This window comes from Saccopteryx bilineata, chromosome 7 (genome assembly GCF_036850765.1).
Source record: "Saccopteryx bilineata isolate mSacBil1 chromosome 7, mSacBil1_pri_phased_curated, whole genome shotgun sequence".
In the NCBI taxonomy this organism is placed as follows: Eukaryota; Metazoa; Chordata; class Mammalia; order Chiroptera; family Emballonuridae; genus Saccopteryx; species Saccopteryx bilineata.
In genome coordinates, this window is record NC_089496.1 from 113,649,317 (window position 1) to 113,675,884 (window position 26,568).

The 26,568-nt window shown below is 52.9% G+C and overlaps 2 protein-coding genes across 8 annotated transcripts in view; one reads left to right on the forward strand and one right to left on the reverse strand.

Moving 5' to 3' along the window:
• Nucleotides 1-24,518, reverse strand: TUBGCP2 (tubulin gamma complex component 2). 4 transcript variants are annotated; one of them, XM_066239057.1, is made up of 19 exons: nucleotides 24,392-24,518; nucleotides 20,966-21,090; nucleotides 20,267-20,452; nucleotides 18,186-18,314; nucleotides 16,988-17,164; nucleotides 15,205-15,364; nucleotides 14,198-14,405; nucleotides 13,771-13,970; nucleotides 13,255-13,444; nucleotides 12,515-12,660; nucleotides 8,375-8,555; nucleotides 7,820-8,000; nucleotides 4,780-4,952; nucleotides 4,432-4,560; nucleotides 4,087-4,207; nucleotides 2,970-3,113; nucleotides 2,235-2,363; nucleotides 1,443-1,606; nucleotides 1-426 (listed from the first exon to the last, which is right to left on the reverse strand). In XM_066239057.1, exons 3-19 carry the CDS (start codon nucleotides 20,414-20,416, stop codon nucleotides 291-293), a joined length of 2,718 nt encoding a protein of 905 aa, XP_066095154.1. In that variant the 5' UTR covers nucleotides 20,417-20,452; nucleotides 20,966-21,090; nucleotides 24,392-24,518; the 3' UTR covers nucleotides 1-290. The 4 variants fall into 4 exon arrangements, with proteins under 4 accessions (XP_066095154.1, XP_066095153.1, XP_066095155.1 ...); XM_066239056.1 differs by lacking the exon at nucleotides 20,966-21,090; XM_066239058.1 differs by lacking the exons at nucleotides 20,966-21,090; nucleotides 24,392-24,518 and adding an exon at nucleotides 23,306-23,408.
• Nucleotides 24,493-26,568, forward strand: part of ZNF511 (zinc finger protein 511) — an 11,330-nt gene continuing 9,254 nt past the window's right edge. For all 4 annotated transcript variants that reach the window (XR_010726566.1, XM_066239062.1, XM_066239060.1 and 1 more), the window contains exons 1-4: nucleotides 24,493-24,675; nucleotides 25,356-25,429; nucleotides 25,699-25,900; nucleotides 26,047-26,171. Coding sequence is in view for 3 of the 4 variants with exons in the window: in XM_066239062.1 (XP_066095159.1) it covers nucleotides 24,523-24,675; nucleotides 25,356-25,429; nucleotides 25,699-25,900; nucleotides 26,047-26,171 (554 nt within the window). In the remaining variant the exon portion in view is untranslated. The remainder of the gene's footprint in view (nucleotides 24,676-25,355; nucleotides 25,430-25,698; nucleotides 25,901-26,046; nucleotides 26,172-26,568) is intronic.

The window sequence follows — 26,568 nt, forward strand, 5'->3', positions numbered from 1 at the left end:
TCAGATGCACTTTGTCTTTATTTGAGGCCAAAAAACAAAACCCCCAAAGCTGCCCTGCTGCACTTGAGTGACCCACAGGTGAGCACAAAGCAGAGATGCCACTTTGGTGGGCGCTGTGGCGAGCCATGCAGGTGACAAGCTGATGCACATGACACTCAGACTCCATACTTGAATGGTGACAGTACATGTGACATTCATATTCCAAGAACATCTGATCAGAAACCTTGAACACATTTATGCACAACAGCACCCCCTGGCCCAGCTGTGGTGGGTGCAGGGCCCCAAGGCCCTCACTGCGCGGTGACGGCAACCCTGGGTGTTGGTGCCGGTGGCCCCCGTGGAAGGGTCACTTGAGGAGCTGCCTTCTGGCTCCTCTCTGCAGACAGGCGCTCCAGGCGCTCCGTGTAGAAGCCATTGAAGTCCAGCCTGTGGAGTGAGAAGGGGACTGGGTTGTTCCTGCAGACGCCAAGGTATGGGGGCACCCACTTTGAGGTGACCATGTGAGACCCCACTTCCTCCCCGTGGGTGAAGGGATGGTTCTGCATCAGGCACAAGGGGTGCTTGAGCCACCAGCACACATGCACACAGACATTCATACATGTGCACACATGCTCGCACATAAGCACACACACTAATACACACATGTGCCCAGCAGCAGTAGCCCATGGGTGCCACAGGCTGGGAACACTTCCAAACCCCTGTGCTCAGGATGCCTGTGGGTGGCACAGGGCAATGAGTGATCCCAACATTCACTGATCCTGAGCCCATCAAACAAGCACCTTCCCAGGACTAGAGCCACTCCCTCCTCAGGGGATGCTGGGAGGTCCCGGGAGCCCAGGACGCTGGCAGACTCTGTGAGGCTGGCAGTCAGGATTCAGAACCTCAAGTCCCAACTGGCTCACAGGCCTACTTCCCCAGTGACCTCCATGCAGGTCTTGCCGCTTCTGAGCGGTCCTCCCTCCCAAGCCCTGCCAGGCCCCATGGCATCCTGCTCGCCCATAGGACCTGCACGCTGGCTGCTCAGAATCACAAGGTGTGCACCCCACACCCTCCAGGGTGCTGATGACATGGGCGGCATGGCAGCCCTAAACACTCAAGCACGGCAGGTGCACTGCATGCTACTGACCCACACTGTTTGCTCCCAGTGACTTCCCAGCAGACACAGTGAAGGCAGGAGCACTGCCAGGGGCACGGCCAAGTACTGGGGGACACACAGCAGAGAACAGGTGTGTGTCATCGCTTCAGAGTGACGCTCAGCAGCAGCATGAGCAGGATAAGAACGAACACCCTCACACCTGGACAGACCTGGCTTCACATTCTTTGTGGAAACCGTGGGCAGGGGAGGGGAGAGAAGGCAGCAGGCAGCCAGTGAGGGAAGCCTGAGCCCCGCAGGCAGGTGGGGACAGGGACGGCAGCCATGCCAGTAGAGTGGCCACACCCACCTGGAGATGACGCTGGCCATGCCGTGCTCACAGTCACTGGTACTGTAAATGCTCAGTCGGGCCAGGAGGTCAAGCAGATGGGCTGAAAAGTTCTTATCAAACTTACTGATGGTGGCCTTGAAGCTGGAGACCAGCTGTGGCGTATCCACATGCTCGGCCAGGTGCTGAAAGACAGAACCCAGTGTGCCTTTACCTTCCTTTTGTATTTTTTCAACAAAAAAGTGGGTTTCAGAAAGTTTTCAAGATAAAAGGTATAGTTAGAGCATCATTAAGCTCCTGAGACCACAGGATGAAGCCGTGATGGGCAGCGGGCACCTCCCCTCCCAGCCACAGGGAGCCAGAGTCCTCGTGCAGCTTAGACCCCAGCCCAGCCCGAGTTTTCTTTGGGCCGCCCCTCAACGAGGGGAACAGACCGGGGGCACTGAGAGCTGGCGCCTGGAGCCACCCCCCACGCCCGCAGGGACACAGCTGCCAGCCCCAGCAGCAGTCTGTCAGTGAGGGTCTCTAACCTGCACCTGCTGCGAACCAGGCCTGGGGGCGTCGCCACAGCTCAGCCTTGAACCACCACCCACTCTGGGCACGAGGCGGCTGGGCTTCAGGCACAGAGTTCAGGGCAGGATGAGATGCCTACGTCCTGTGTTTGGAACCTAGCTTTAAGATGGCTGTCATGTCACCAGAGGAATGCCAGAGATGAAAGCTGGTAGCGGGTATAGTTTTCAGTGTTATAATCCTAACACTCAGATGTCTCGGGAAAACGAAGGGCCCGCTGGACTAGCCCGTGGGGCCACACACCTTCCTGGCGAGCTCCTTCCTCGCCCGCTCCTCCGCCCGCTCGGCCTCGGTGGGCGGCCCCAGCATAGTGCCGTGCTCCAGGGTCAGGCGGCCCAGCTCATCTTCCAGTTTCATGCTCTGTGTGAACCTCTTGGGGGTCAGAAAGAAAACACTTTCGTTACAACCAATTCACTCTCAGTGAAACAGCCCCCTGCAGCCTTGAGGACAGCAGGCATACCCTCAGGGGGCTTGCCCATGTGCCAACATCATTCCCTGTCTGCCTGTCTCAGGGCTCACGTATAATTTTTCTAAAAACACTTGTTTTTTCATGGTGTTTTCTGGTTTGCAAACCAACATGCCTCCCAAATGTATGGGAATCAGATTCACATGCTCCTGCCCCTTTGTTTTCAGCCACCATGTCCTGGGTTGAACCTCTACACTCTTCTGCTGACCACACTGGCTCAGACACCCCCACGCCCTTGAGCCCTGGAGAACCCCCACACCCCCTTCTGCCTCCTGACACTAATTAACTGTACCACAGCTTTGGAGCCACTGCTTGTGACAGGTGCCCAATAAAAACTGAATCAAGTAAGTTTTGACAAAAAAAACACAAGGTGTTCAGAAACAGGTCAGAGACCCTGCAGCCTGTGGTTCCTGCCCAGGGGCAAGCGGGGCTCAGGAGGAACACCCAGTGGCCTTTGCTGGCTGTCAGGAAGACAGAGAGAGGTGGTGTGGGCAGGGCTGCAGCTGGCGCACCTGCATGCAGTTGGTGAACATGACGCACACGGACATGAGCTTGGAGAAGACCTTGAGCAGCTCGGGGTTGGTCAGCATGCAGTCCTTTAGGCAGTTGTCCAGGAAGCTCGTGTGGTACCCCAGCACATCGTCGATGTTGGAGGCCTGCACGGAGTAACCCAGACTGACCACACGTGTGCCCAGCCAGGGCTTCCTGGCATTGCATACTCGTTGTTTCCATTTTAAAAATGATCCTGTGGCCCTGGCCGATTGGCTCAGTGGTGGAGCGTCGGCCTAGCGTACAGAAGTCCCGGGTTCAATTCCCGGTCAGGGCACACAGGAGAAGAGCCCATCTGCCTCTCCACCCCTCCCCCTCTCCTTTCTCTCTGTCTCTCTCTTCCCCTCCTGCAGCCGAGGTTCCATTGGAGCAAAAGATGGCCCAGGCGCTGGGGATGGCTCTTTGGCCTCTGCCCCAGGCGCTAGAGTGGCTCTGGTCGCAACAGAGCGACGCCCCGGAGGGGCAGAGCATTGCCCCCTGGTGGGCAGAGGGTCGCCCCCTGGTGGGCGTGCTGGGTGGATCCCGGTCAGGCGCATGCGGGAGTCTGTCAGACTGTCTCCCCGTTTCCAGCTTCAGAAAAAATACAAAAAAAAAAAAAAAAAAAAAAAAAAAAAAGATCCTGTGATCTATTAGGGGAAAACTACCATGAAAATGAAATAATACTGAACATGCTGTAAAAGGTTCTATTTCCTAAACACAGAAACAGAGAGCAAGAAAACTCTGCCCTTGTCGCTTTCTGCTTCCTGAATTTGGTGACAGTTGAGGTTTCTGGCTGAAAAGCCCAGCATGTGCTGGCGGGGTACTGGGTCAACGCCCAGCCTCGAGGCTCTCAGAGCTCCCACTGAGGGCAAGGTGCCTGTGCGGGAGCAGATACCCACACTACACCACCACCCTTGTCACAAGACAGGACAGTGCGGTGCAGAAGACACAGCTTCTGATGAGGCCGAGAGCAGCTCGCTGATGACTCCCGTCATGCTGACACCCAAAGCAGCACCTTCCTCTCAAAGCCCCTACATTGTGAGACACCTCTGGGTCCTGCAGAGCCTCCTGCACGCTACAGTTCATTACGTCAGAACTCACAGACTTGAGGTTTTTCTCAAGGACGTGCCAGGTGGGCTCCATGACCTCGAACATCATGTAGTACTGAATGTTCTGAACGAAGTTCAGCATCCGCTGTCGCAGGGTGAAGGCGCCGGCAAACCTGCACGAGCAGAGGTCCCAGGAGACGCTGTGGTGCTGGCATCTGCACAGGACCCTCCTGCTCCCCGCCCCCAACCCAGCAGCTGCACCTGCTCTGAGCACCACGCAGGACGCAGTTCCTGAGGCTCAGACACAGGCACAGACCACACCTTGGGCTTAAAAGGGACTGGGTGCCGACCCCACACCATGGCACTGCGTGGGGCACATCCTGGGACACAGACGCACCACTTGGCGGAGTGTAGCGCATGCTGCTTGGCGGCCTTGTTGCTGATCCAGACGCTGCACAGCTGCCGCTCCACGTGCTTGCAGTAGAACATATGCCGGAAAAGCATCTGGTAGCGCGTCAGGGCCTTCCTGCAGAGGGCGAGAGGCCGTGCGGCCCACTGACACCGACATCATAAACCAGACTCCAGCTCCAACCACAGCTGGGCAGTGATGTCACCAACACAGTTCTGCGCCCTGGCCACCAGGCCACACGGCTGCAGAATGAGGTGCTGGGCAGGCACATCTGATCCTCCCCTCTGACCACCTGAAAGCTTCTCTCTGACCTGTGCCCGGAGGACCAATACTCACCTGTTAATGATCAGCGAGAGAGGCCACTTGACCACGTAGTCAAAAGAGAAGGCCTCCAGGCCACTGAGCGAGAGCTCGGTGGGGTCAGCCTGCACCATTGCCTTCTCCTGCTTGGTCTCAATGGCCAGAACCCGCAGAAGCTGCGTGATGAGGTCATGAGGCATCAGGTCGATCTTGGGGAGAGAAATAAAGCAGCATCAAGTGTGGCCCCTCCGTGAAGCGTATTTCCAACCACTGTGCTCTCACCTGAGAGCAGTGTAATACTGCATGGGAGCTGTTCACGAAACAAAGGTCTTAATATGTAAAATACACTATCCTAGAAAAAAGCATCAAGTTGTGACCCCCACTCCACCCCACCGTGCACTTCAGCTAGAAAAGCAAATCCAGGACTGAAGTTCTTCTAAATATGAATTCTAAATCTTGGAGGCTGGCCTAAATAACCAACTACTCAATAAATACTACTTCAAAAATGAAACCACTTTCCATTAAAGTATAAAAAGAAAACTACAAAGGACTTTGTGCAAATGAGGGTTCACAGGGTACATCAGGTAAACCTGAACCCTTGTGCACAGGCACCAGGCCCAGGCAGAGAGGGCACGCCTGGTGAAAGACAACAGTCATTATCATTACAGCAGGACTGTTCCCAACGCCAACTTATTTACTCAAATATTTGTTAAGTGCCAAGCACCTGTCAGGGACAGTGAGAGCTCCCACACACCAACAGAGTGACAGAGAGAAAGAGAAGCACCGGACCTCTCTGGGTCACCCTGCTGCACGGACCAGGCATCCTGCTGTGTCAGCTCTGCAGGCTAACGTATGAGACCCGCCCTGTGCACAAAGGCCTAGCTTTAATCTCGTAACATCACTTAGAGGAGTCTAATCTAAGCACAGAAGCTAACATACACAAAGCAAGAACTGAAGAATTATAAAAGAAACAGTTCTACAATCACAGTGGAGACCTCACTCCCCACTTTCAATAGCGGATGTACCACCTGACAGTAGACCCATGAGACATCTGCGGAACACCCCACACAGCAGTCATTCTTCTCAAGTTCACGCTCAACACTCTCCAGGCGGGCCACAGGTGAGGCCACAAAACAAGCCTTACACTTTACAAAACGGAAGTCACACTAAGCGTTCTCTGATCACAACAGGATCAACAACAGAATGAAACCCAAAAAAGTAACAAATAAGTGAAAAATGAAACCACCATCAAAACAAACAGGTCAAAGAGTTCCCAACAGGATTAGAAAACACAATGAACTGCCTGACCAGATGGTGGCACAGTGGATAGAGTGTTGAGCTGGGACACTGAGGACTCAGGTTCGAAACTCTGAGGTCGCCAGCTTGAGCACGGGGCATCAACATGACCCCATGGTCACTGGCTTAGCTAGAACCCCCCCCTGCACCCCACCCCCAGTCAAGGCATGTATGAGAAGCAATCAATAAACAACTAAAGTGCCGCAACTATGAGTTGATTCTCATCCCTTTCCCTTCCTGTCTGTCCCTCTCTCTTGCTAAAAAAATAAAAAAGAAAACACAATGAACTGAAACACATGACACAGTGAAAGCCGTGTGCAGAAAGCACCCAGAGCGGGAAACACCTGTATTAAAGAAGATGAGAAACATCCCTGGCTGGCTGGCTCATTGGACAGACCATCAGCCTGCTGTGCAGACATCCCAGGTTTGATCCCTGGTCAGGGCACACATGAGAAGTGACCATCTGCTTCTCTTCCCCTCCGTGTCCCCCTTCTCTCTCTCTCTTCACTTCTCGCAGCCAGTGGCTCCATTGAGCATTGGCCCCAGGCGCTGAAGATAGCTTGGTTCATTACAGCATCGGCCCCAGATGGGGGTTGCTGGGTGGATCCCGGTCAGGGTTAATGTGAGAGTCTATCTTGCCTCATCTCACTTAAAAAAGAAGACAAGAGCCTGACCAGGAGGTGGCACAGTGGATAGAACATCAGACTGGGATGCGGAGGACCCAGGTTCAAGACCCCGATGTCACCAGCTTGAGCGCGGGCTCATCTGGCTTGAGCAAAAAGCTCACCAGCTTGGACCCAAGGTCGCTGGCTCAAGGGGTTACTCGGTCTGCTGAAGGCTCACGGTCAAGGCACATATGAGAAAGCAATCAATGAACAACTAAGGTGTTGCAATGAAAAACTGATGATTGATGCTTCTCATCTCTCTCCGTCCCTGTCTGTCTGTCCCTATCTATCCCTCTCTCTGACTCTCTCTCTGTCCCTGTAAAAAATTAAAAAAAAAAAAGACAAGAGATCTCAACTCAATAACCTAAGTTTATGTCTTAAGAAACCAGAAAAAGAATAAACTAAACCCAAACTAACCGAAAAAAGGAAATAAAGACTAGAGCAGAGATAAGAGGGCAATAAAACAATAAAGAAAAGCAATGAAATCAACAGTTGGTTCTTTGAAACATCAACAAAACTGACAAACTTCTGGCCATGTTAACCGAAAGAGCGAGAACCCTCAGGTGAGACAGAGATGAAAGCAGGGAGGTCACTGTCAACCTTCCGGAGAGAGACAGAAGAACTGTGAGAGCTGGTTCTAGTGCCGGTACTAAGCTGCAAACCACCCAATCTGCCTCGAGGAGGAACAGACACTCTGCACTGACCTGGAGCAGTGAGGAGACCAAGATGACTTCACCGGCAAATTCTACCAAATGCTTAAAGAACTGAACACAATCCTCCTTAAACTTCCAGAAACAGAAGGGGAGGGGACACTTTCCAGCTCAACCTCCGGGGCCAGTGTCACCTGGGAACCCGAGCCACAGTCCTCACAGGACACTCCAGGCCAACATTCCCTAAGAACAGGAACACAAAAATCCTCAACACACACCAGCAAACCGCATTCAGCCGCACAGTGAAAGGGGTTAGACACCGAGACCAAGTGGGACTTCCTGAGATGCAAGAACGGGTCAGACACAAAAACCAACCACACACACGACAAGGAAAACGAGGCAGAAAGAACACTTGTCAGGAGCTGGCCTCCTGGGCTGGACTTCGGCTCTCGGGCAGCAGCCCACCTTGAGGTCGTCCTTGAAGGGGTCTGTGTTGGCGGTGCTCATGCGCAGGGCCAGCTCCAGCAGCGCCTCCAGGCGTGTGGGGGTGATGTCGTCCACTGGCTTCTTCAGCTCCTCCTCCGTGAGGTCCATGAAGTGCACAAAGAAGTCCCCCTGGTCCATCAGGAAGTAGCGCTTGATGGACCTTGGGGAGGTGACAGCCAGACATCAGCGAGGCTGCCTGAATTCTGAAGGGTGGCAGGTGACGGGTGAGAAAAAGCCACATGCACACAAAGGGCTCTAGCCACAGTAAATGGCACGACTAGGTCAGCCGACAGTGAGCTGCAGCGACCAGCTCTCTTGGGCAGAGAGAGCTACCAGCAAGGGGTCACTGCAGGGCCGAGGAGGGGCCTGGGAAGCAGGTGTCCACAGGCGTCCGGCAGAAAGGCCCGAGATGACTTGGCCATGTGCCCACTTACAAAATGACAGACGAAGTGCTGGGAGCTCTGGGTCTTGACCAAACCTCCCGCACACCAGCCACCTGCGCTCAGGGGTGAGGGCGCTCCGGGGAAGCCACACCTCAGGTGCGCCACGAGCTCCTGCTCCTCCATCAGGAAGTCCAGCAGGACCCTGCTGGCGTAGTTGAAAGCCTTCTCAATCTGCTCCACATACGCCCGCTCCTTCAACGTGTAGATGACCTCCTTGGCCACTGGGCAGGTGACATCGTGACCACACTCTCTGACCACATTAAGGTATTTACCTGAAAAGAAATGAAGGGTAGATTAAAAGTTCTGTTATATGCCTTACCAGGCGGTGGCGCAATGGATAGAGCATCGGACTGGGATGCTGAGGACTCAGGTTTGAGACCCCGAAGTCGCTAGCTTGAGCACGGGCTCATCTGGTTTGAGCAAAAGCTCACCAGCTTGGACCCAAGGTTGCTGGCTCCAGCAAAGGGTTACTCGGTCTGCTGAAGGCCCGCGGTCAAGGCACATAAGGGAAAGCAATCAATGAACAAGGTGTCGCAATGTGCAATGAAAAACTAATGATTGATGCTTCTCATCTCTCCGTTCCTGTCCCTCTCTGTCTCTTTAAAAAAGACTGTCCCAGACAGTCATCTGACTGTCCCTCTCTCCCTGTCTCTTTAAAAAATAAATAAATAAAAATAAAGTTGTTATACATCCTCACCAGCTGGAGGACTGGACAAAAAAATACACCTGGGAATAGCCATGGTGGAGACACCACAACCACTGACCAAAGTCAGAAGCAGTCACTGCTATGGTTTGCCATGACCACTTAGATCTGATTTCTCTAATCAAGAGTATGAACAATCTCAAGAACTCTTCTGAGAACCAGATTATAAATCATCTTCTAACCCTGTCCCAAATGCTCCACTGTCACCAAAGTGCCGAGATCCTGTCTGCCAACCCATCCTCAAGTATTTGGTTGGGTTTTTACCCATACTGGTTTCTAAATCACATTGCTGATCCCGTGTGTTGACTGAGAACACGGCCGACCTACTGGGCCTCTGTCGCTGATGGTTTTCCCTTTAACAGTTGTGACACTGTGACACAACAAGGTTCACATGTTTGGTTTTCAGCTGCGTTTCCGGCACGGAGCTCCTAAAACCCTTGGAATCTTGTCATTTGGAAGCCCCTCCCCCCACACTTGAGTTCAAGCCCACGAGGTGACCGCTGGCAGCCCCCAGGGAGCCTCAGGACGAGACTGGTGGCCAGAGGGACTGAACAGGGGATGAGATGGACGGAGCTGCCAGGCCCACCCCGACGACAGAGGCTGTGCCTACAGGATGAACCCCCATAAAAACCCTCAATAAAGGGGGTCGAAGAGCTTCCACTTCATGAACAACTCCACGGGGACAGAAGCTCCATGCTGGGGACCCTTCCAGACCTCGCCCCACCGCCCTCCGCACCTGGCTGTCCACCACTCGCCTCACACACACATAAACAAATGGCTAAAATTCTGCGGCACACGGGTTGAAAATTGCTTTGTGACATCTTTATTATATGTGGCTTAAGTGTCTGTCGCCAATAGCTTATTGGTTGCTTGCGTAACTGTACTAGCCAATGGGGTGAAGTTGCCATGGCATTCAAATAGTCCCGCCTTCTGGCATGCCACCTCACAAACTGAGGTTAAAGATTGGAGCAATTATTATGCTGTTAAGAAATCTTAACACCTGAAGGGGTCTTTGCAATGGTACAAGACTAGAGGTTCTCCAATTGAAAAATAATGTCATAATAGCTAAGTCTTTGACTGGCTCCTCTAAAGGTGAAATACATGTCATTCCAAGAAATGATTTCGCTCCATCTCAAACAGGGTTGCTGTTTCAATTGAGACGTAGACAATTTCCTGTAAAACTTGCCTTTGCTATGACCATCAATAAGTCTCAGGGCCAAACGCTTAAGCGTGTTGGCATTTTTTTACCTGAGCCTGCATTTGGACACGGTCAACTTTATGTTGCCTCTTCAAGAGTTCGTGAAAGAACGGACGTAAAATTAAAAATAATTGATGGTACTCTGCAAGGCGAGCTTAAAAATGATGGAAAGATCTACACAAGAAATGTGTACAAAGAGATCTTTGACATGTGATTTATTGAGCTTTATTTATTGAGCTAGCGGTGGCTCTTTTTTTAAATTATTTTTATTTATTTATTCATTTTAGAGGAGAGAGAGAGAGAGAAGGGGGGAGGAGCAGGGAGCTTCAACTCCCATACGTGCCTTGACCGGGCAAGCCCAGGGTTTTGAGCCGGCAACCTCAGCATTCCAGGTCAACGCTTTATCCACTGCGCCACCACCACAGGTCAGGCTTTTTTTTTTTGTTTTTTTTTGTTTTAAAATTTTATTTATTGATTTTTAGAGAGAGAGGAATGAGAGAGAAAGAGAGAGAGAGAGAGAGAGAGAGAGAAGGGGGAGGAGCAGGAAGCATCAACTCCCATATGTGCCTTGACCAGGCAAACCTAAGGTTTCGAACCGGCAACCTCAGTGTTACAGGTCAACGCTTTATCCCACTGCGCCACCACAGGTCAGGCCGTGGTGGTTTTTTTTTTTTTTTTTTCCTGAAGCTGGAAACGGGGAGAGACAAACAGACTCCCACATGCGCCTGACCGGGATCCACCCGGCACGCCCACCAGGGCGCGATGCTCTGCCCCTCCAGGGCGTCGCTCCATTGCGACCAGAGCCACTCTAGCGCTTAGGGCAGAGGCCAAGGAGCCATCCCCAGCGCCCGGGCCATCTTTGCTCCAATGGAGCCTCGGCTGCGGGAGGGGAAAAGAGAGACAGAGAGGAAGGAGAGGGGGCAGGGTGGAGAAGCAGATGGGCGCTTCTCCTGTGTGCCCTGGCCGGGAATCGAACCTGGGACTTCTGCACGCCAGGCCGATGCTCTATCACTGAGCCAACCAGCCAGGGCCCGCGGTGGCTCTTAAGAAATGTACCGCCAGTGGTTTCCTTCATTGCACTCTAAGCAATTAAGCAAGTAGAAGGGGGAAACCCCGTGGGACAGTAAGCAACGGGGCGTCCTCGCCGCCTGCCCTGGGTAATTCAGTTTGAATTAGCAGACACTTTTGCACAAATCATTTTAATTACAATTTTTTTTTTAAATCTTTTTTTTTTCTTTTTTTCTTTATTCATTTTTAGAGAGGAGAGAGAGAGGGAGAGAGAGAGAGACAGAGAGAGAGAAGGGGGGAGGAGCTGGAAGCATCAACTCCCATATGTGCCTTGACCAGGCAAGCCCAGGGTTTCAAACCAGCGACCTCAGCATTTCCAGGCCGACGCTTTATCCACTGCGCCACCACAGGTCAGGCAATTACAATTTATAATATCTAGAACAGCAATCATTTCGTATGACCGCCGGGCTTTCTAGTCCGTTATACTACACCAGTGATCTAGCAAGTGAAGCGTTTCCCTGAGATCTGGGAGACTCGCTAGCAAGTTAAGGAATCTGAGGAGGGTCGTGGGCATTCCTGATTGGTAGTGAACGCAGACAGAAGTGCCGGTGGCCTGGGGACCCGATACTCATGACAGGTATCTGACAGGGTCAGTCTTGAGGGGCTGAGCCTTTAACCTGTGGGGCCTGCACTGCATCCGGTCATTAGTGACAGGACTGAGTTAAAACTGTAGGACGCCCAGCCTCTGTCTGCTGAGAACTAGAAACCTGGGGGTTGATACAGAAATCTATACATCTGACATCAGTGTTGTAAGTACAGTCTTCCTTTAAGTACCAACAACTCCTAAAAATTTAATAATAAAGAGGAAGCAGAGGCACCACGAAGACAATCTCCCAGGGTCAGGGAACAAAATGCAGTCAACTAGCCTGACCAGGTGGTGGTCCAGTGAATGAGCATCTGCCCAGGACACAGGACCCAGGTTCGAAACCCTGAGGTTGCCGGCCTGAGCGTGGAATCATCGACATGATCCCATGGTTGCTGGTTTGAGCCCAAAGGTCACTGGCTTGAGCAAGGGATCACTGGTTCAGCTAGAGTCCCCCAACCCTGTAAAGGCACATGAGAAAGTCATCAATGAGCAACCAAGGTGCCACAATGAAGAACTGATGCTTCTCATCTCTCTCCCCTCCTGTCTGACCCTCTCTCGTGCTTAAAAAAAAAAAGGTCAACCATAGCACAGGGCCCACCCAAGGCCTGCACAGCCTGCTGCCTGCACCCCCCATCAGAGTACTGTACTGTGCACACCCGGGGTCCCCTGGCATCACCTGTGCTGAGCACCTTGCCCGCCATCTTCTGCAGGAAGGAGGGGATCTGCCGCTGCACCACGGTGTAGCGCTGGTCCCAGTACCTGTCGTTGTAGTCCTCCTGGATCTTCTCCTTCCGCAGCTCGTGCTCCTCCACCATGAACTCACTGAAAGCATGAAGGCGCCTCAGCTCACAGCGTGGAGCCAACCTCGGAGGCCAGACTGGTTCACTACCATTAAGTCTCAACTGTGCGTTCATCAAATCTGCAGCCCCACCCAGCGCAGCACAGTGATCTGGGGCCAGAGGGCTGAGGCCATAGTGCTGGACGGAGGCTGCCTGGTCTTCCTGCTGCCTCACACTGGAAGCCAGCACCTCCTTCCGCCCTGCGCCTGAGCAACACAAGGACCCCCGCGACGCACTGCTGTCCACCGTCTCCAATATCACCTCTGTTCCTGGACCTCGAGACCCCATTCCCTACTCAGCCCACCATATCAGCTTGTTAGTTGAGTTGTTAAGGAAACACTAGTCCTAGATCACAAACTTAGTTTTAAAAATTTTTGACAAGTAAATCTTAACATAACAGAACTCTCTGTGAGCCGACATATTTCATCTTGTACACTTAAATCGGTCACACTGAGGAGCCACACAAAAGAGGCTAACAGCCAGACTGAGGGGACCTTCACCTCTGCCAGCCACACAGTGAGGAAGGCTGAAGAGCAGCCCACCCCCATGTCCCCAGCCCCCACCCCCCTGGCCGCACCTGTACGGGTCATTGATGATCCCTCTGTAGATCCACTTCTCCAGAATCTCAAAATAGGGCACGCTGGCGGCCTTGGTGAGGTACAGGCACAGCTCCTGTGCCTGGCTGTCGCCTGTGTAGTTGACGCTCCGGTCATGGAGGAGGCTCAGGGTGGACCCCCCAACACACTCGCCTTTGTCCACTGAGGTGGCTGCAAGGAGAGGAAGTGTGCAGTGCCGACCCCAACGTCCTCGTGAGACGGGTTCCTCTTTAGGGGACACACCCAAAACTGGACTTGCTAATAACGTTTACCAGTAAGAGCTTCCAGTTTCCTCCCACAAATCAGTAAAACACGAAGCAACACAGCTTGTGGCCTCACCAACATGGTGACTATAGGACACAAATGACCAGGACCCTGGCCGAGGTGGTCCCTCCTACAACATTACTCATCTCGTCACACCATACTCCTCTCCATCACAGGATCCGCTTGGGAGCGGCCCTGTCCCCACAGGCTCTCCCGGCCCGGCCCAGCCGTACCGAGGGAGGCCAGGATGTCCACGGTGCGCATGGCTGGCTGCACATAGAACCAGAGCTTCTGCAGCGACAGGAGGCCTTGCCTCTGCAGCTGCTCCAGTTGTGTCACCAGGATCAGGTACTCCTTCACCAGGGTCCTCATGGCAGCTGCCAATGCATGGTTCACCTGCCCGTACTCAAAGGAAGACTTCTCCTCGATGAACCTACAAGGAGAGGAAGCGTCATGCCCTCTGCAGAAGCTGCGAGCCTCAAGGAGCCACAAGGTAGGGCAGACATTCCGCCTCTGAAGCACATGCCCCACTCACGCTCTCGTGCCCAGAGAGCTCCCTGCACCCATCCCAAGGCCCTTCATGCTGTGCCAGCAGTGAAGCTGGGTTGACGTGTGCTCTGTGGCCAGGTGTGTCCAAAGAAGGCCAGTGTCCAGCCTTACCTGGTCACAGTGGAGTAACTGGCAGCCACTGGCAGGATCCTGTTCACCAGCTCCCTGATGGACAGGTCCAGGTTGGGATCCACGAAAAAGGTCCGGCCCTGCCTCCCAGTGAGGGGCTGGGCAGTGATGTACCTGCCATCCACGCCCACCAACACGTAGAGCAGGTCCTCCACGACAGCAGCCTCCTGGGAGGCCAGGGGCAGAGAGCCTGTGGGCCACAGACACTGGCTGGGCCACTCGCCTTGCCTCAGCACGCCCATCCGACTGGCCTTTCCTGACGTAACCCACCTGCTGAAGGTCATACTCCCCCTCGTTCCCACTGGGCAACTCCTCAGATGACCACAGATACGGGAGCTAGCTGTTTATTTGGCTTTGACTGACACCACGGGGGCACCAAAACTGAGATTCCAACCCCCCAGGAGGAAAGGTGCTAACTGCCCAGTGGGCTGGGGAGCCTGGACCGGGCACTGGAGCCTGAAAGACCTTGGCAGGTAGGAACCTCTACACTCAGGTACCTGCTTGATGCAAGGACACAGTTTGGAACCCGAAAAGCACTTCCAATGGGAATAATTTGGCAAGTCTGGACTGCTCTGGGATAAAGAGGTTTTCTTCAAAAGCTTAAAACACTGACAATTTCTATCATAAACACACGGTGTGAGATGGTTGCCTTTTGACCACCCAATGGACTTGAGAATGATCCCAGGAGACCGAGTAGGGCCTCCCCGACACCTGCTGGGACAGAGGGTCACGTGTGGGGAGCCGGAGGCAGCAGCAGGAAAAAGGAGCTCTGAGAATAGCCCCTGCTGCCCACATCCAGGTGACCCAGGGCACCCGAGACCAGGCCAGGCAGCATGATGGTGCCACACTATACTCCGCATGTCTGACAGTGCATGCAGCACACACTGCACACCCACTCATCTGCCTGGGGGTGCACGACGGGCTCCAAGCACAGTGGCACCTTTCCATGGTGCCACCGTGCAGGAGTTAGAAATAAATGCTTCACATACCTATAGGCACAGCCGTGTCCATGCTTAACGCTGAGCCAGTCAGAAAATCCCCAATCAGCGTGGGCCTCTCGTACACCCATGCAGGGAACACGGGGAGGCACTGGCCAGAATTCTTTTTGTTCTGCTTGTCTCGAAGCATCTTTCTTGTAAGCTCCAGAGACTGGTGAAAATATTTTTAAAAACAAAAACAAAGGTACTTTTAGTACAAACTATTACAACTAACATCAATGGCTCTGAAAAAGTCAATCGCTGAGCACATGGGAGTTAAACTCATGTGAAAAGGAATGACTCTGGGCCCATCACAGTGTGAGGGGCTGGGGGCAAAGGAGACAGGGCCCAGATTATCAGGAACACTGGCAGCAGGGGCACCTCCCCAGGGAAAGATGGTTGGAGATAAAGGACCCCATCTAAACCCATGGGACAAGGGACAGATGGAGGGCCACACTGGGAAAGGCCAGTTCTAGGCACATGCATGGAGCAACGGTCTTCCTGAGGGACTGGCCACTAGGACTGCTTGGAGCTGTTGGGTGGCCTGGCTTTCGGAAGCACTGGCTCAGGAGTGTGAGCAGGGCAGGCGTAAGCTCGGTTTCCTCGTGTCATATGGGGTATCAGTGTGAGGGCTTTGTGAGGTGCTGGACACAGGACATACCCCAGTAGTGCTGGCCAGTGGCCTTGTCACAGCCGTTATGCTAAGCTTGGACCCGAACAGGGACAAAGCTCTGTGGGGTTTGAAGGCCAGAGGCAAGGCTATGAGCAGAGAGACATACATCAAGAGAACAGGGCAATACATAGATTCAAAAGCAAGAAAAAGCAGTAGGCATAGGAGAAAAAAAAGTCTGAGTAAAATTATCTATAAACCTTTTTTTTTTTTTTGAGAAGTAGAAACAGAGACAGACAGGAAGGGAGAGAGATAATAAGCATCAATTTATAGTTGTATCACTTTTTAATTGTTCATTGATTGCTTACTCATATGTGCCTTGACCAGGGGGCTCCAGCTGAGCCAGTGGCCCCTTGCTCAAGACAGAGATCTTGGGCTCAACCCAGCAACCATGGAGTCATGCCGATGATTCCATGCTCAAGCTGCTAACCTCAGGAATACGAACCTGGGACCTCAGTAGCCCAGGTCAATGCTCTGTCCACTGCACCACCACTGGTCAGGCAGGTATAATTTTATTTTATTTTTATTTTTTCATGGACAAAGCGAAAGTCAGAAAGAGGAATAAATAGGGACAGACAGGAACGGAGAGAGATGAGAAGCATTAATCATCAGTTTTTCGTTGCAACACCTTAGTTGTTCATTGATTGCTTTCTCATATGTGCCTTGACTGGGGGCCTTCAGCAGACCGAGTAACCCCTTGCTGGAGCCAGTGACCTTGGGTCCAAGCTGGTGAGCTTTGCTCAAACCAGATGAGCCCGTGCTCAAGCTGACGACCTTGGGGTCTCAAACCTGGGTCTCCACATCCCAGTCCGACGCTCTATCCACTGCACCACCGCCTGGTCAGGCCAGGCAGGTATAATTTTAAAGACAAGCTGACAAAAACTAATGGAGGGAGGTGGGGAATTGCAGTTTGTGTTGGCTGAACCCACAACTGCCTTGCAGCAGATGAACCAACTGCTCCAGATCCTTCCCAACACTGGTTGCCCACCCGTGTCCACGATGCTTATCCACACAGCGAGTCTCAACCAGTGTCTTCATGTTCCGATTCATCTTAACAGTGAGACGTGCACCCCCACCAGCACCCCCGCCCTCTGCTGCAATGAGTGGGCCTGTGGGCTGCAGTACCTGCTGCAAAGTGGAGCCCGTGGCCACGCTGCCAAGCTGCTTTCTCAGCTCCTCGAGCTCCTGCATGGAGATCCTGGAGGCTGTGGCAGGGGTGCTGAAGCTGGCAGGACTGCTGGCCGCAGCTGTGGTTGCCAGCTCAGCTCTCACTCTTGCATTCTGCTGTAAGTACTGCAGGGTCTGCACACAGAATGCTGCGTGACACTGGGCCACACGCTGTGGCCTCGGCCCAGTTGGCCACTCCGCCCCTTTCCACCCTCAACGACCACATGGAGAGCAACAGCAGGGCCTCCGGTCAGCCCACGAGCTGTCTGGTCTCCCGATGCTTCCTGCCACAAGCGGCTACACCCTCTATTCACGCGGGGGGAAACCTGGGGCTGCTTCACCAGCCGTTCCCAAACTCCGCTCCCAGGGGCACTGCCTTCTCTCTACACTTGATGGGTCCCCGTCTGTTCCTGGCACTGGAAGTCAGCACCTAACATGTTCCTGTGTGCTTCTGGATGCCACGGTTCCTCTACTTTGACACCTATCATGTACCCAACTTAAAACTAACAGAAACGTCCTGGCCGGTTGGCTCAGCGGTAGAGCGTCGGCCTGGCGTGCGGGGGACCCGGGTTCGATTCCCAGCCAGGGCACATAGGAGAAGCGCCCATTTGCTTCTCCACCCCCACCCCCTCCTTCCTCTCTGTCTCTCTCTTCCCCTCCTGCAGCCAAGGCTCCATTGGAGCAAAGATGGCCCGGGCGCTGGGGATGGCTCCTTGGCCTCTGCCCCAGGCACTAGAGTGGCTCTGGTCGCGGCAGAGCGACACCCCGGAGGGGCAGAGCATCGCCCCTGGTGGGCGTGCCGGGTGGATCCCGGTTGGGCGCATGCAGGAGTCTGTCTGACTGTCTCTCCCGTTTCCAGCTTCAGAAAAAAAACAACAAAAAAAACAGAAACATGGCACAACATATAAAGCCCCCTCCCAGGTAACTACTGTTAGTCCTTCCTGTGTCTACGTTCATCACCAGTAGTTACTGTTATTCTGATGCGACAGGTGGGCAGAGCGACAGGGCAGCACCAGTGCCAGTCGACTTGTGAGGTGTCATCTCTACTGCTCAGACCCATGTGCTGGAAACCACTCCCAATGCAAGCTCCCCTCCATGCAGCTCCCACACCCCACTCCTCTTCCCTGACACGCCCAGTCCCACGGTCAGCAGTTACCTCTTTGTCCTCTGTGAGCTTTGACAACAGGTACACCAATGGGTCAAGGTTTCTTGTGTTTTTAGATTTCAGTTCATCATATTTCTTCAGAAAGTCTTCTGGAGTACGAGAAAATTCTGCTATTTTAACCTCAAAAGCACAAACATAAGTGATTTAGTGACAATAATTAAGAACCTTAAAATAACTTCCTAAACACAAAAACCCAAATAGAGTGAAATCAGGCAGGCTAAATATCATATACTGCCTGACAGCATCACGTGGAATGCAGAGATCGCCAGTTTGAGACCCCAGGCTTGCCAGGTCAAGACATATGAGAAGCAACTGAGTTGATGCTTCCTGATCTTCCACCTCTTTCTCTCTACCTCCTTCTCTAAAAATCAGTATTTATAAAATCTTAACCAAAAAAAACCAAACATGTATTGCTGAAATAAAACTAAGACATCTCACCAAACTTTTTGTAAAACTATTTTCCTCTAAGGTTTCTCATGTTACACTTCCCAAACCTTAGGTTAGACAATAACCACATAAGCTTTTCCTGGTAGTTTATGCATTCATTCTACTCTGTTCTCTCTGGGCACTGGTGCTGCCCTGTCGCTCTGCCCACCTGTCGCAACAGTAACTACTGGTGATGAACGTAGACACAGGAAGGACTAACAGTTACCTGGGAGGGGGCTTTGTATGTTGCTGTGCCGCGTGTCTGTTAGTTTTAAGTTGGGTACATGATAGCTGTTGAAGTAGAGGAGCCGTGGCATCCAGAAGCACACAGGAACATGTTAGGTGCTGACCTCTAGTGCCAGGGACAGACGGGGACCCGTCAAGTGTAGAGAGAAGGCAGCGCCCCTTTACAGGCTCAGTGGTTAAGTCCTTTTTTGGTTGTTTGTGTGTGTGACAGTGAGAGAGACAGAGAGGGACAGATATGGATAGACAGGGAGAGAGATGAGACGCATCAATTCTTTGTTGTGGCACCTTAGTTGTTCATTGATTGCTTTCTCATGTGCCTTGACGGGGGGGGGGGAGGGGGAGGCTACAGCAGACTGAGTGACCTCTTGCTCAAGCCAGTGACCTTGCGTTCAAGCTGGTGAACCTTGCTCAAACCAGATGAGCCCGCGCTCAAGCTGGCGACCTTGGGGTTTCAAACCTGGGTCCTCTGCATCTCAGTCCAACGCTCTATCCACTGTGCCACGACCTGGTCAGGTTCAGGGGTTAAGTTTTCTCACTGATTTTTAATGCTTTCCTTATAACAAATTAAATATAGTATGCTCCTAAATTACTGTGCTCAGAGAATTTTTCTATTCATGCTTATGGTGTTATTAAGCTGTTTAAATAACTGAAGCTTCATGATGTGTTTTGAAAAAGATTTCAAAACTATCTTTTAATACAGATGTATGATTTTGAATTACACTTTTTTTGAGAGAGAGAGAGACACAGGAAGGGAGGCAGAGTGAGAAGCATCAACTTATAGTTCTTCACCTTAATTGAGCATTGACTGCTTCTCATACGTGCCTTGACCAGGATCAGAGCAGGACTTCAGCCCAAGTTGAGCCAGTGATTCTCTGCTCAAGCCGGCAACCTTGGGCTCAAGCCAGTGACCTTGGGATCATGTTGACAATTCCAGACTCAAGTGGGCGACCTTGCAGTTTCAAACCAACAACCTCAGCATTCTGGGTCAACCCTCTGTCCACTGTGCCACTAGTCAGGCTGAATTACACATTTTTTGAATGAAGAAAAATAATCCACTTTACAGGGATTTCAATGTGGTTACTACCAGAAGCCTCCTTTTACATTCAGGAGACTATCTGTGTCACAAGGTGACTATAAATCAGAGAAACTGCTGCATCTTCCGACATGGATATGAAGGACGTGGTGAAGAGCCTGGGTTCCGAGGTCAGGCTGACAGCAAGGGCGCCCCAAGGTTCTGCCCACTCATCTGTCCGGGCCGCAGGGCCATCAGAAGCACTGAGCTGGGTGGAACACTTGGTCCAAGGAAAGCACTTGCCAAGGTTGTCTGACATCATCGGCACTCCTAGGGCCATCCAGCCAGGAAGGTGAACACTGTGGACAGCACAGGGGTGGGCACTCACCTTGGCACTGTGTGCAGACACAGTGGTGGTGATGTACGGGGTCCTGTTCTTCTGCAGAAGGTCAATGTAAACCTCAGCCCCATCCCCTCCATGTACACGCAGCAAACTGAGCAGCTCATTGACATCATGGTGAATCCGAAATTCACTCATCGTTTTGGCTCTGAGATAACATCACAGTATGCTCTCCTAAAGGTAAGAAAAAACTATTTATAAAAACAAAACCCTATTGCCTGACCAGGTGGTGGCGCAGTAGATAGAGCATCAGATTGGGACGCAGAGGACCCAGGTTTGAACCCCCAAGGCCGCTGGCTTGAGCACGAGCTCACCAGTTTGAGTGCGGAGTCGCTGGCTTGAGCATGGGATCATACACATGACCCCATGGTCGCTGGCTTGAGCAAGAGGTCACTTGCTTTGCTGTTGGCCCCCCCCCCCCCCCCCGCGGTCAAGGCACATATGAGAAAGCAATCAATGAACAACCAAGGAGACAAAAGAGCTGCAATGAAGAACTAATGTTTCTCATCTCTCTCCTTTCCTGTGTGTCTGTCCCTGTCTGTCCTTCTCTCTGTCTCTGTCACACACAAAAACAAACAAAACCCTATTAAAAAATTTGTAAAGTAATCAAATTCGGCCAATGGCTCTTTGAGAAACCAAATCATCATGGGGGTCACACGATGCTCCCTGTGGACACCCCATGACCACCTGTGGCTGGCTGTCCACCCTGTAGTGGGGCTTGTTCCTGGAGGCGAGTCTTCCTTTCCCTGCAGGTGGCACTCCCTGGTGTGGCTTGTCACTTCTTACTGGGCAGTCTCCAGCAGACATGCTACCTGTGGAAATTCAAATTCTAGCCAGTTCCAGGCCCAAGCTTCAGCTTGGGAGCCTGCAGGTACATAAAATGTGGACTCGCAGGACTGGGTCATCCTTCATGTCCCTGGGCCAGTGGCTGGCAGACAGTTTTCTCATCCTGGCTGGGAAAACACAGCTGTCCTGGCAGAGGTCCTGGATCTACGCAGGGAGCTCTGCACAGGCTACACCACTGCATCCTCCAGCACGTCTTCAAACCCTGGCTCCAGCCCAGGAGGCCTGCACATGGTTCTCACACCCTGTGTTCAGGGTTATGTTCTCTCTGTACTCTGGTACCTAGGACATTCCCTTCTCTTGTCCAAGCTTGGCAATATATGCAGATGCTATTGGTAAAATTGTTACATTTCCTGTGCATTTGAGTTGAGTAGGGTCCCACTTCAGCTCAGTTTGCCCTGTCGATCAGATGCCCCAGGGTCTCAGGAGTAGATACAGAACTCTCTGGCATCAAAGCCATAACTGAGATGTCCCCAAGGGGACAGTAGTGGTCTGCACAGGGGCTTGTCTTCCAGTTAGCCATTACCATCAACAGTACTGATAGAATGGAGAAAACAGACAAACACTGGCAATCAGCTATAAAGTCAAGAAATAAGTATGAGCAAAATTGACATACTTCACGTAAACCTCTCGATCTATCTACACAAGGTTCTCTGGATCCATCAACAAGAGATCTGTTGGAATCAAAGGCAAAGTCATTTGTGAATTTTCTGACAGAGTCTTTCAGCAGTTTCTTAAAGGCTCTGTGATTCAAAAAAGGTTAGGGACCACTGGGTTGCCAGCTGCAGTGAAGACACCATGTCAAACAAACCACCAAGCAGAGCCAACTCCGCACACACTCCACAGCTCATTACCAACAGCTATTAATGTAACTGTGACCCTGCGAGATAGAAAACAAATTCTCTGGATGTAATTACAGGTCACAGTGTATAAACATCAAACACTGGCCAGAGGCAAGTGTCTCCAAACATGAGGGCAGAAGAGTAAGCACGAGCTGGTCCCTAGGTCGCCGCTCTGGGAGTGAGGGGCGTAAGGTGCACGAGGGGCGGCCGGGCCGGGCTGTGGGCTGGAGGAGCTGTCCTCTCTTAGCTCCCTGAGGGTGAGTAGTAACCCTCCCTCACAGTTGCTGCAGTGATCAAACAGCAGTTCCTGTTAATGCCTGTGCGACTAGACAAGCAGGCCAATCACTGCCACTGTTGCTACAAAAGGCCAGCCAACTGGAAATGGTTCATTTTACCTGAGAAACAGCTGGTTTTACAAGTGAAAACTGGATCTGACTCACTGACAGCCTAGACCACCATCTCACTATCACTCCCAGAGGGCCCTGGACAAGGTGCTGCAAACCACAGACAACAGAAAAGACAACACAGACACGCTTGCTGTTCTCTGTGGATTTGGGAATAATTCCTGCAAGAAACCGGTCTCTCACCTGCAGGCAGCCCCCACCTCCCACCTCTGGTTGCCATGGTGATGGGAAGAGGGACAAGGCAAGAAGCCAGGATGTGCCTGACCAGGCGGTGGCACAGTGAATGGAGTGTCGGACTGGGATGCGGAGGACCCAGGTTCGAGACCCCGAGCTTGCCAGCTTAAGCACGGACTCATCTGGTTTGAGCAAGGCTCACCAGCTTGGACTCAAGGTCGCTGGCTTGAGCAAGGGGTTACTCGGTCTGCTGTAGCCCCACGGTCAAGGCACATATGAGAAGCAATCCATGAACAACTGGGGTGCCACAATGAAAAACTGATGATTGATGCTTCTCGTCTCTCTCCATTCCTGTCTGACTGTCCCTACCTATCCCTCTCTCTGATTCTCTGTCTCTGAAGAAAAAAAAAAAAAAAAAAAAGCCAGGATGCTAACCATCAGCAGCACTAAACACAGCTCAGAGGAACACAACTGCAACAGCTCACTGGACTTCTGTGACGTGCCATCAGTCAGGACAAATGGACAGATGAAGTCTGTACTGGAGAAGTCATCGTGTTGGTGCGCCAAGACGCCTACTTCACACGCTGGTGAACACCCGACTGAACACAGAGGGAGTGACAGAGTCCCTGTTGAGATCTCAAAGCTAGTTGCTCAAATTGGCTTGAAAAACATTTGAAAAGTTATAAAAAAAAAAAAAGTCAAACGCTCTAAAGATTTTAAAGAGAAAAAAAATAAAGTATTAAGAAATAAAAGCCCTGGCTGACCTGTGGTGGCGCAGTGGATAAAAGCGTCGACCTGGAATGCTGAGGTTGCCGGTTCAAAACCCTGGGCTTGCCTGGTCAAGGCACATATGGGAGTTGAAACTTCCTGCTCCTCCCCCCTTCTCTCTCTCTCTCTCTCTCTCCTCTAAAATGAATAAATAAATAAAAATAATTTAAAAAAAAAGAAAAATAGCTTAAAAAAAAAAAAAAAGAAATAAAAGCCCTGATCTGTGGTGTTGCAGTACATAGAGCATCAACCCCCAACGCTGAGGTCACCAGTTCAAAACCCTGGCCTTTCCAGGTCAAGGCACATCGAGAAGCAACAAGCAAGCCATGAACAACTAAGTCAAACAAATATGAGTTGATATTTCTTGCTTCACCCCCCACCCACTGCCCCGACTCTATAAAACAATAAATAAAATACTACTTAAAAAAAAAGAGAGTCTGGGTTTGTCCAGGGCTCTTCTTGGGCACGTGAATGGCTGGCTGAGCACAGAGCCACAAGCACCTTTCACTTCCAGAATGAACTGATCAGACGTTTTTAATCACACTTTTTCAACTACATTTTAAATTAAAGCACCCACTACTTGCCATTGCAACATTCTGAGCCACGAGTCCGTGCGCACCTGGCCCACACTCCATAGTGAGTCTCAAGCGCCCACGGGCCCCTTAGGGGTCACCTATCCCGGTTTAATCAGAGAGCTGCTCGGCCTCCTCCGCTTTCTGCGCCGTGGGCACCTGGCGCGGGGCCCGGGCCGCGGAGGCGCGGAGCGGCCGCGACAAGGACACAGGACGCAGATAGCGAGAAGCCGCCGAAGCACTTGAAGCAAAGAAAACGTCCGAGAAAACCCGAGTTTTCCGAGGACCGCTTTGTGACCGGTTTGGAGCCGATACAAAGGAGGAGCACTGCCGGCGAGGGTACCGCAGCGGCCCGGAGCCTCCGCAGGAGGACCTGAGCACGGGGTTCGGGGGAGAACCCCGATCTCCGCCCAGGAGCTGGGCCGCCGCGGCGCGGCTCCCTCTCTGCATCGGCCTCGCCCGTCTGCGGGTAACCCGCGCGCCCCGTCCCCGAGCTTGAGCCGTACTCACCCGCAGCGCCACACCGCTGCCACAACCCGCCGAAACCAGTCGGCAGCGGAAGTGGCACGTCACATCCGGCCCCACCCCGGCAGCTGGAGGACGGTGGCCGACAGGCTGCGGCTCCGCTGCCGCGCAGCGCGATGCAGCTGCCGCCCGCGCTGCACGCCCGCCTAGCGGCTGGGCCTGGAGCGGCGGAGCCGCTGCCTGTGCAGCGGGACCCCGCGGCCGGGGCCTCGCCCTTCCGCTTTGCGACGCGTCAGGTGCGCTTCCCGCGGGACCACGAGTTCTTCGAGGTGCGTGAGTCGATAGAAAGGACAGTTGTCTTGGGGCGGGTGCGGGGCGGGGCCTACGGTTGTGTGTGGCGGGTGCGGGGCGGGATCTATGGTTGTGTGTGTGGGGGCGGGGGCGGGGCGGGGCCTACGGTTGTGTGTGGCGGGGGCGGGGCGGGATCTATGGTTGTGTGTGTGTGTGTGTGTGTGTGTGTGTGTGTGTGTGTCGGGTGCGGGGCGGGCCCTACGGTTGTGGGTGGGGCGGGGGTGGGGCCGGGCCGGGTCTACGGTTGTAAGTGGGGCGGGGCGGGGCCTACGGTTTGTGGGTGTGGTGGGGCGGGGTCTACGTTTTGAGTGGGGCGGGGCCTACGGTTGTGTGTGGCGGGTGCGGGGCGGAATCTATGGTTGTGTGTGTGTGTGTGTGTGTGTGTGTGTGTGTGTGTGTGTGTGTGCGTGCGCGCGCGCGCGTGCGTGCGGGGCGGGCCCTACGGTTGTGGGTGGGGCGGGGGTGGGGCCGGGCCGGGTCTACGGTTGTAAGTGGGGCGGGGCGGGGCCTACGGTTTGTGGGTGTGGTGGGGCGGGGTCTACGTTTTGAATGGGGCGGGGGTGGGGCGAGGCCTACGGTTGTGGGTGTGGCCCAGGCGGGGCGGAGCCCGGGCGGGTGGGACCTATGGTTGCGTGCTCAGTGCGCACGTGTTCTGCAGGATGGAGACGTGCAGCGGCACCTGTACCTCCAGGATGTGCTCGCGCAGGTGGCTGGGGTCCCCGAAAGGCCCAGGTGAGCTTCTCTTCGCCCAGCGCCTCCCCTCCTGGTCCCTCACCTCGCCCCTTTCTTGGGCACCCTGTGACCTGTCGCATAGTCTTCTGCCAGGACCTACCTCCGAGCCCCGCTTTGTTAGTGTCGCCACCACATAGCTGGTTTGTGAAAACCTAGTTTTTAAAAAAGTAAGATTTGGAATTGCAAAAGAAACATCCAAAACTTTATGGGGCCACTTAAAGGGAAATTATCGATAGACTAACGTTGTCAGCAGCGGTTTCCTTTGCCAGGGTGCCAGAGTTCACTTGTCAGGTGGCGGGCTGCTGCCAGCTATTTGACACCCTGGAGGACTATGAGCACCACTACCACACTCTGCACAGAAACATGTGCTCCTTTTGCAAGCGGGCCTTCCCCTCTGGACACCTGCTGGACATCCACATCCTGGAGTGGCACGACTCCTTGTTCCAGATCTTGTCTGAAAGGCAGGACATGGTGAGTGACCAGTTATCTTGGGAGACTTTAGAGCTGTCTGCCAAAGAGTCAGAGCTCCCAGCCCTCAGTTCCGGGCACATCCAGGGGCACCTTCCCTCCCTTAGCCCCCAGCTCTGTGGATGGAGGGGACACCATTTTTGTTTCAGTATCAGTGCTTGGTGGAAGGTTGCACAGAGAAGTTCAAGACCAGCAAAGACAGGAAGGATCACCTGGTGAGACGTCATCTCTACCCTGCGGACTTCCGCTTTGATAAACCCAAGAAAAGCAGAGGGTATGTGTAGTACTGTGCATGCTCACACTGCAGGATGCAACCACCCCTGGAACGCAAAGAAGCCTTTTGAGTATATAGACATCATCAGTCAGCACCTGTGTCACTTACTGTAACGTTTAGTTGTGGATAATAGAAACCTCGACAAGTCAGAGCTATTGACCGTAGGGGTTAAACAAGTAGAGGCTTGTTTGGTGTACAGCCACCCTGCTGGAGGAAGGGCAGGAGGGGACAGCATGACTTCCCAGCTCTGCAGGGAGTCACTGGGATGCCATTGTGGTTTCTTTCCTGGGGCATTTAGGACATCATCATGTTTGCACCTGACCTGTGCCCGGCATATCAGATCCGCTCACACATTACCTGCCACGTGGGCCTCTGGGAATTGATCCTACCTGTGGGC